At 47.9% G+C, this 9,134-nt stretch overlaps 1 protein-coding gene across 2 annotated transcripts; it reads right to left on the reverse strand.

Annotated features, from left to right (window-relative positions):
• Nucleotides 1-1,381: 1,381 nt before the first annotated feature.
• On the reverse strand, nucleotides 1,382-5,950 carry LOC123128278 (uncharacterized). Of its 2 annotated transcripts, none has more exons than XM_044548246.1 (7): nucleotides 5,489-5,950; nucleotides 5,321-5,401; nucleotides 5,051-5,230; nucleotides 4,273-4,443; nucleotides 3,183-3,392; nucleotides 2,966-3,054; nucleotides 1,382-2,274 (listed from the first exon to the last, which is right to left on the reverse strand). In XM_044548246.1, the coding sequence occupies exons 1-7, from the start codon at nucleotides 5,583-5,585 to the stop codon at nucleotides 1,594-1,596; spliced, it is 1,509 nt and encodes a 502-aa protein (XP_044404181.1). In that variant the 5' UTR covers nucleotides 5,586-5,950; the 3' UTR covers nucleotides 1,382-1,593. The 2 variants fall into 2 exon arrangements, with proteins under 2 accessions (XP_044404181.1, XP_044404183.1); XM_044548248.1 differs by having other exon boundaries at nucleotides 5,051-5,227; nucleotides 5,489-5,948.
• Between the last annotated feature and the right edge of the window lie 3,184 nt (nucleotides 5,951-9,134).

A 9,134-nucleotide genomic window follows, 5' to 3' on the forward strand; every position in this document is an offset into this window, starting at 1 on the left:
ACATGACGAGGAGTCTCGAAATGGCCGAGACGTAAAGATCGATATATTGGACGACTATATTCGGACATCGGAAAGGTTCCGAGTGGTTCGAGTATTTTTCGGAGTACCATGGAGTTACGGGAATACGGGGGAAGAAGTATATGGGCCTTATTGGGCTTTAGGGGAGAGGAAGAGGCAGGCCGCCCCCCCCCCCCCCCCCCCGCCCATTGACTAGTCCGAATTGGACTAGGGGGAGGGGCGGCAACCCCTCCTTCCTTCTCTTCCCTCTTCCCCTTCCTTGTCTCCTACTCCTACTTGGAAGGACTCCTAGTTGGACTAGGAAAGGGGGAATCCTACTCCCGGTGGGAGTAGGACTCCCTTAGGGCGCACCATAGAGAGGGCCGGCCCTCCCCTCCTCCACTCCTTTATATACGGGGGCAGGGGCCACCCCATAGACACACAAGTTGATCTTCGTGATCGTTCTTTTAGCCGTGTGCCCCCCTCCACCATATTCCTCGATAATATTATAGCGGTGCTTAGGCGAAGCCCTGTAACGGTAGAACATCAAGATCGTCACCACGCCGTCGTGCTGACAGAACTCTTCCCCGACACTTTGCTGAATCGGAGTCCGGGGATCATCATCGAGCTGAACGTGTGCTAGAACTCGGAGGTGCCGTAGTTTCGGTGCTAGATCGGTCGGGTCGCGAAGACGTACGACTACATCAACCGCGTTGTCATAATGCTTCCGCTGTCGGTCTACGAGGGTACGTAGACAACACTCTCCCCTCTCGTTGCTATGCATCACCATGATCTTGCGTGTGCGTAGGAAATTTTTGAAATTACTACGTTCCCCAACACCGGTAACGTTCCGGTATTCCGGTAAAATGCCGATTTCACTCAGAACACTTCTGATGTCCAAACATAGGCTTCCAATATATCAATATTTATGTCTCGACCATTTCGAGACTCCTCGTCATGTTCGTGATCACATCCGGGACTCCGAACAAACTTCGGTACATCAAAATATATAAACTCATAATGAAACTGTCATCGTAACGTTAAGCGTGCAGACCCTACGAGAATCTACGTCGGAGCTCCGTCGACTACGTCCAGATAGACAAACTCGAGAAGGATCGGAAACCGGAAGACAAACTCGAAGAAGAAGCACCGCCATCCGTCCGAGCGCCACACCTCTAATGATTTTTACACTGAATCCTTGTACCGCCAGCCGTGCCTGCCCTACCACCATGACCATGAGCAGCAAATCACCACGCCTGTCTGCCATGCATGCCCATGGGCGACGGCGCATGTTCCAGCACAGTGCCCCGACCATGCGGCCGGTGCGACAAGTCATCCACCACACGATGAATTCCACGACCAACAGACCAAAACACATTTCATCTACATACACATAACATATATTCCTCGGTAATATATTAGTCCAAGATCACCATCTTCTACTAGCAAAAACCAGCTTTCCCTTGACTTCCATCCATGATCCAACCTGGAGCTGCAGCTCCATTTTCTCTCCTTGTCACAGCCTTACAGGTAGTACAACAGAGGCGGCAAAATACCGAAATCTAACCATGTAACTGGGAAAGGAACAACAGCTGTTCAGCCCATGTAGCCGCTGCTGCGGTAGCGCAGCCCGCTCTGCTCGTAGGCCGCCGCATCGCAGTGGTTCACCGGCTTGATCTCCACGGCGCGGCGCGCGCTGTCCACCTCCTGCACCGCCCCGAAGACGATCTCGTTCGCCGCCTCGCAGCTCGGCTCGTAGAACGTCTGCGGCCCCAGGGAGTACTGCCTGTTGTGCTGCAGGTACTGCTGGTGATGCACCTGCTGCTGCTGCTGTTGCTGCTGGGGCGATTCCCCGTTGTTCCAGCCGTTGTACGGAGCCCGGCCCTGCCGGATGTGGTGGATCTTCTCCGGCTCCTTGGACATGAAAGCGTAGTTCTTGCGAGGGGTCGGCGTCCTCGTGTCCACCACCGGAGGCGTCTCGTCGCGCGGGATGGCGTAGCTTTCTTGCACTGGCCAGGGGCTTGCTCTGCCCTGCTGGTAATGGTGGACATTTGGGCGCTTCTTCCTGGAAAATGCTGCACCGACGATCTCGGCAACGGATGATTTTGCTCCTCCAATTAGCTTTCCGAGTGAGGTGAAGAACCCCTCTTCGACTTCTTGTTTCTCGGATTCGTCCTCGTTTGGGATTAGCGGGGGTCGAAGGGAAGGCTTTAGGGGCTTCTGAATCTGGTATGGAGGGATGCTTGCGATGCTGGCTTTCATTGGAGTCTGGAGTTCCTGCAAGATAATTTACATTCAAGACAATGCTGTGGTCAAATTTACTGCAACAAGATCCCTGTCAAAACTCAAAACCCAACTACTGCACAAAAAGAAAATGCAAATAACGTGACACCTATTTTCAAATTTAGGAGAAGGATAGCATGAGCCTACACAAGTGTGATATTTACAGTGTTATGTTTTGAAAATATTTCATACTGGATTATCCTTCCAGAATAAACAAATTGGACATTTATGCAGAAATTTCACATGCCCCACCTAGTTAATCAGAAGCAGCTTCTGGTTAAGATTGGGCAATTCAAATAGTGTAAGTGTACATATGTACAAGCTTCCATTCCGAATTACGTTTACTTGTCCGCTAGGTAGCACTGTCAACTTCCAGATAATAAGTTATTTTACCCAGCAATTTCAACTAGAATGCTGTACTGGTGTACAGCTATCCAACAATCTGGTAACTGTGGGCTATGTGCGGGCATAGTAAGGAAGTTAGATGGGGCCAATGAATGATGGACGTCAGCACCAGGAGTGACAAAAGACTGATGGCAACATATTCATGTGCTGGCCTGCTGGGGTACAGCAGGCCCATGGTCCATTGTAGCCCTTGCCTTATTTGCTAACTCTGCCAATCTGGCAGTCAAGTTACATGATGTTTTTCCCTCACAAACAAAGAAAAGAAATAGTAAGCACTTACATCTTCTGTTGATACCATCCCTAAAACCCGGCGTTGGAGCAATGCAAGCATGTAGCCGAAGAAAGCAGCAGCAAGAAGCAGTGCTACTCCTGTAAAGATACAACTTATGAAGTTTAGCTATACGGTACAAATGTTAAAAAGCTAACTCAGGTAGTAAGCATTGGCAACAAGTTATTCAGGCCATATAATAATTGCACAATATATGATGAATATATACCTAGAGGAAAACCAGCTTCATACTGGTACACACAGTCATCAAAGTTGAGCTGAATCTCCCGAATAGCTTGATTTCCTCTGTCAATCACCAAAAGGGAGCAGCTACTGGCAATGTAACGGACTTCAAAATCAGTAGAAAATTTTGCATCGTCACTTGGTCCATCAACATGCCCTCCTCTGCTTGATTTCCCACCAGCAATAGTTGTAACTCCTAAATGCCAGAACACAATATGTCAAGCACTTCTTTTATAATAAATTAGATAAGAAAAAACGTGTATAGGGATGGGACAGTATTTTGGTTCAATTTTACTGCAAAGTAACTCAGTTAATTTGAAGGTCGTAATATAATTATGCATGCTACGAAAATTCAACTGTCAGACTTCTCATTAAGTTAGATGAATGGTTCAATTTTACTGCAAAGTAACTCAGTTAATTTGAAGGTCATAATATAATTATGCATGTTACGAAAATTCAACTGTCAGACTTCTCATTAAGTTAGATGAATGGGTAAATTTGGGGCACACAGTAACATTGCAAGACAGCATTATTGCATTAACAGTGACAAGTAAAAGTGTTGTGCATGGAACAATTGTTGTTATGAAATAGAATAGCTATAGCAACTTAATCAAGTTAGAAAAGCAGAGAGGTTTTTTAATGATTCTTATATGCAGCTTTAGAACATTATACTGTTCCAAGAATAGCTTTGTATGCATACAAAAAAGCAGTATTCTCTATCATTTCTTGTCTCACAGTTGTGCTCTTCTGAGCTAACAATTAAGCTAAAAATTATCTTCCGTTTCTACAAATCAAGTGATGACCATACAATGCTTTCAGTAAGTTTTTAGAAACATGTTGTACTTTGGTCACCACGACGACTTCGGAGATCACTCTAAGCAGATTTACTCAAGCTGGGTACATATATGCTTTGATATTAGTTTACACTTTTCATCCTTCCAAGTGCAATTTTGGATGTAGGTGCCAGTTACTAAATACATGCTGGAGAAGCCCAACAAAATCCAAAAGGCAGACATAGGATGCTCAAGGAACAGACAAAACCATGTGCATATACCCCACAAGACATTTTAGCTTACCTGTATCACTGATCTTTCTAACAGCCATGTTCATAGCATCAGCCACGTATATGTTGCCCCTGCCGTCCACCGTAAATCCCTTTGGATGGTTCATCTTCGCCTCTCGCAGCCTCCCATCAACATGACCAGGAATTCCTTCTGGTGAACCAGCAACAAGCTTTGGTCTGCTATCTGCATTTGTTCAGATCAGGGCCACGAGATGAAACCAGGGTCAATATAGCTCAAAATCATCTGTCGCTGAACATGGATAGCCATGTCATCATCACCTTATGGAAAATGTAGAAACAAAAAAAGTAGATCACAAAACAGGGTAAAGCTGTATAGGACAATCATCTTACAGAAGTCAAGATATCATCATGCCAACTTGTCCTTGCCAATGCTATAAATTATATCATCAACTTGAAGAGATGAACATGAACCCCACAAAAAAAAGATTAACACAAACTTTTTAAAATAACCCCAAGTGGATCGAACAACTTACAAATTATAGACCCAATTGCCCACTTTTACATGTGCAAATCACTTCTTCAAATGAAACAAACCAGGTAATAAGAACAGATGAAAAACGTCGCAATTTCGCACGGCTAACTAACAAATACATCGCAATCAAGAGATAGGCCAGAGCAGAATTCATGACTCCAACCAACCCACAGCATCAGCAGTTCAACACCAACCCTGACCAATCACTTGGCATACATCTGATTAGCAGAATCCCACTAGGCACTAACTAGATACTCCAAATTTAGGGAGCACTAGAAAGAAAAGGAAGGGGGCTCACATCGGGACAGCGGCAGCGCGATCCGGTAGATGTTGCTGTTCATGGAGTCCATGACGAGCAGCTCGCCACCCTGGGTGACCTCCACGGAGTACGGCTCGATCCCCAGCTTGCTGCCGTCGAAGACCGTCTCCACGGTGTAGCCGCCCTCGTACTTGACCATGGACTTCGCCCCGCTCGCTGCTTCCCACACAGAGAAACCAACATTGTTTGAGGAAAACCCGGATTCAAGAAACCTGGAAAGCAGGCGAAGAGAGGGATTCCAGCACTCACCTGTCTTGACCGTCGATTTGAGCGACCACAGCCGCTTCAGCACCGCCGACGCCGCATTGGAGAGGAAGCCGCTGACCACCTCTGCGACGGCAACCAAGAAAGCTCGTCAGGACCGGACCAAATCAAGAAACGCAGAAGGGGAGAGAGAGAGCGAGAACCCGGGCTCACTTGCGGGGTACGACGCCGCGGAGGCCGGAGGGGCGAAGGCGCCGAGCAGGAGCGCGGCCACGAGCAGCGCCGCGACGCCACCCCTTGCAGCACCCATTCGGCCACTACTACTACTACTACGGCGCACGGTCCCTGAGGAGCCCCCGACAGCGCGAAGCCAAGGAGCGGGGGAGCGAAGGGTGTGCCGGCGGGGGGGTTCAGTTGGAGCGGGAGGCGGCCATTTGGGGAGGACAAGAGTCTCAGATCGAGGAGGGGAATGGGGGGAAACGCCCAGGAATCCGAGCTTTTCTTGCGGGGAGGGGGCGGAGGAGAGAGGGATTAAAAAGGGGGGGAAAGGGACAAGAGAGGCGCTGTTTCGCCTGGCTGCTGCTGCTGCTGGCTGCCACTCTCCGGTCGCCTTCTTGCGCTGCGCTTCGCTCTACGGAAATTTTCGGCTGGGGTTTTGGGGGGAGAGGGAGGGGGTGAGGAGGATGTGACGGCGACGAGAGAGGGAAAGAGGGGCGTTCACGTGCAGAGGGGGTGGTGATGTAGGTGGTGTTCATCCGTCATTTCGGCGTCCCCTTTAAAACCCCTCGCCGCCTTTTCACTGGACTAGAGGAATCTGGGGAAAGAAACGAGCTTTTTGTTTAGGGACCTCCTAAATCTCCACCGAATATGATCAAGCTTTTTTTTTAAAAAGAAATCGAGTGCTAATCATGCTTGATTGCATATATGCCCTCGGCACCCAACTCTCTATTGGGCATTTTAAGGGGAAAACAACTGTCTATTTGAGGGCAACTTTTATGAAAACGCAGGTTAAGGCTCCTCAATGCATTTTGTATCTTGAGTCGTATCATATGCATTAGATGTGTATTTATATACGCTTATTCGGTGGCTTGTATCTCAAAAAATCTCTCATTTAATGTTTTTTACGCGAGAAATATCATGAGTTGCCTTGGATTCGGTGCTAGGAGGCCTTGGATATATCTTGAAAGGTAACTTTTACGGAACCGCTTGTCGGGATCACGTTGCATATCTTCTTGGTCTTCGTGTTGCAGTTTTGGATGCTATTAATTTATTTGTTAGAACCATACCACTGAGCATGTGACGCCCACCTGTGGGCCACCCCCAAACACGCCAACAACCCACTGGATAGCGTCAAAGCGTTAAATCAAGCCTTTAGTGCCAGTCACACTAAAATGCGTATATGCCCTCAACACATAATTGTGTCTTGGAAGACAACTTTCATGGAAACGCAGGTTAAGGCCGTCCGATGTATTTCATCTTAAGTCGTATCATATGCATTACATGTGTCTTTAGATACGCTAATCCAATAGCTTGTATCAAAAACTCTTCATTTGATGTGTTTTACTTGAGAAAAATCATGAGTTACCTTGGATTCGATAGTAAGGAGCCCTTGGATATATCTTAGAGGGCAATTTTTATGTATATGCTCGTCGGGATCATGTTGCGTATCTTCTTGGATTCGGTGCTACGAGCCCTTGGATATATCTTAGAGGGAAATTTTTAAATAAAGCTCGCCACGGTCACATTACATATCTTCTTGGTCTGGGCATTTCAATTTTGGATACTCTTACTTTATATGTGAGAACCAACCTAGCCTGTGACGCATGTGGACTACACCAAAATCCTCCAACATCCTACTGGATAGCACCAAAGGCAAGCACTCCAATTGGGCCACCCCTCCAAGATAGCGCATGCAAGGAGAGGGCATCAAAGATGCCATTGACATCTGGTCTAGCTAACTAGATCTAGGTTTTCACCTGAAGGATGAGACTTCAACTATTGGAGGGTGGTCGGGGTCTCCATGGTGATGTCATCGAGATGGGAACGACGTCGAAGAGCATCGACATAGTCTAGAAAGACTTTCGTCCGGAGCGCCACAACCATCAACATGCTGCCACAAGGATAGCTAGCCCCACGGGCCGCCAAATTAACCTTCGATGCCACCAGAAAGCCAACAACCTCACACGGACCACCACTAGCAATGCACCATCGCACACGCTCCCGGTAGCACTCCACCAACACCATAATGCATCGGAGCCACCGCTCTAGCTTCTGCGCATTGACACCCACATGTTTAGATCCAAGTGTGAAGGCCCCATCCGACGCCAACATAGGCACGCCGCTTGCTGCCCTGCTGCCGACACGATAAAAGCAACCATGACTAGCAATGTCACACCTTCGTGGCCCATGAATTGTCTGGTCGGTTTGCTTGGTTTCCTTCTACTCACGTGGTTCCGAGTGGTAGTGATCGATTCTGATGGTTCATCAAATTCTCAGCAGCTTAGCGACCAAGACGTTTGTCTAACTACACCTGCATGTGATGTTGCAGATGATGGGATGCGACGCTATAGGTCCGCACTGGCATAGTTGTACTAAGCTTGCCCACAATGAATGTAGGAAGCGAACAAACAGTAGCCACCGTCGATGACAAACTGGCACGTCTCACCTGTTTTCAATCGGTGAGCCACTTGAACGTCCACTCTCGGCTAGGTCGACCCACCAACCATTATAATAAACACAACCCAAAGCCAAAACGAAGGAAACAATGTGTCTTGTGATGCCATGATGAAAGGAAGAAGACATTAAACAAAAGAGAACGCAAGCATGAACAATGGAGCCAAAGGGACTACCCACCTGACAATGTCTTGGACTAGGGGAACTAACCTAGTCGGGCCACGCTCCTCGAATTGGACTGATGGGCCCTGATTCTTCTCAAAATGGACTCCGAAAGCTGCACGACGGAGCATGATGACGACTGCATCTGCCAAAGACTTGTAGTATACTCCAAGATTTCTCCTACCGCCACCACGCCAAGATATCGACCTTGTAACCCTAGATACCCTACCTGGCGTGTATATAAGCCAAAGGGTTTAGCCTATCATTCACCTAGCCATGGAGTTAGACCACATCTAACGATCTCGAGGTAGATCAACTCTGTACTCGATACATCCACATCAATATAAACAAGAGCATGACGTAGGGTTTTACCTCCATCAAGAGGGCCTAGACCTGGGTAAACATCATCTCCTTGTTCCTGTTACCATCTGTCCGAGATCCATAGCCCGGGACCCCCTATGTTGTAGGGTGGAACCCTAAGATGGATCTTTCACGAATTGGAGGGAAGATCCCCAAGAACAAGAAGGACACAAAGGGGAATCACAAGAGGAACACTCAAGAACAAGCCCAAATCACACATCCACTAGACTCAAATCCACACAAGATCCACAAAGGTACATAAACAACAAGGGGAACATGGGTACATGGTAAATTTCATCCCAAATCTCAAAGGGAGATTAGGTCTTGAATCCCTAAGGATCTTCTCCAATGGAGGCCTTGAACTCCAATGGAGTCTTCTCCCTCAAGAGGAAACCCACAAGGGGAGATACATGAGCTAAGCTCTAATGTCTAGATCTATTCTTAGCTAAGTCTAAATGGAGGAGGGGAAGGAGTATATATAGGTCCAAGGGATGAAGGGGTAAGTAGGGGTAAAATGGAGATTACATGGGCAAAGCCCAGAGCAACACTCAGGGGGCCTCGTGTGCATGGGGTAAGTGGAGCCCGTGCGCACGGGGTATCCAGAGACCTGGCGCCTTAGCCCGTGCGCACGGGGTCTGTGAGGCCCGTGGACACGGGGGTCCCG

This window comes from Triticum aestivum, chromosome 6A (assembly GCF_018294505.1).
Source record: "Triticum aestivum cultivar Chinese Spring chromosome 6A, IWGSC CS RefSeq v2.1, whole genome shotgun sequence".
NCBI lineage: Eukaryota > Viridiplantae > Streptophyta > Magnoliopsida > Poales > Poaceae > Triticum > Triticum aestivum.

What these genes read in the sequence shown, in the direction of transcription:
- LOC123128278 (XM_044548246.1), bottom strand. Translation starts at nt 5,585, where the DNA reads ATGGGTGCTGCAAGGGGTGGCGTCGCGGCGCTGCTCGTGGCCGCGCTC. An exon ending in CGCGGCGTCGTACCCCGCAA is followed by an intron (nt 5,402 to 5,488) that starts GTGAGCCCGGGT and finishes TTGCCGTCGCAG; the next exon opens with AGGTGGTCAGCGGCTTCCTC. An exon ending in CAAATCGACGGTCAAGACAG is followed by an intron (nt 5,231 to 5,320) that starts GTGAGTGCTGGA and finishes CTGTGTGGGAAG; the next exon opens with CAGCGAGCGGGGCGAAGTCC.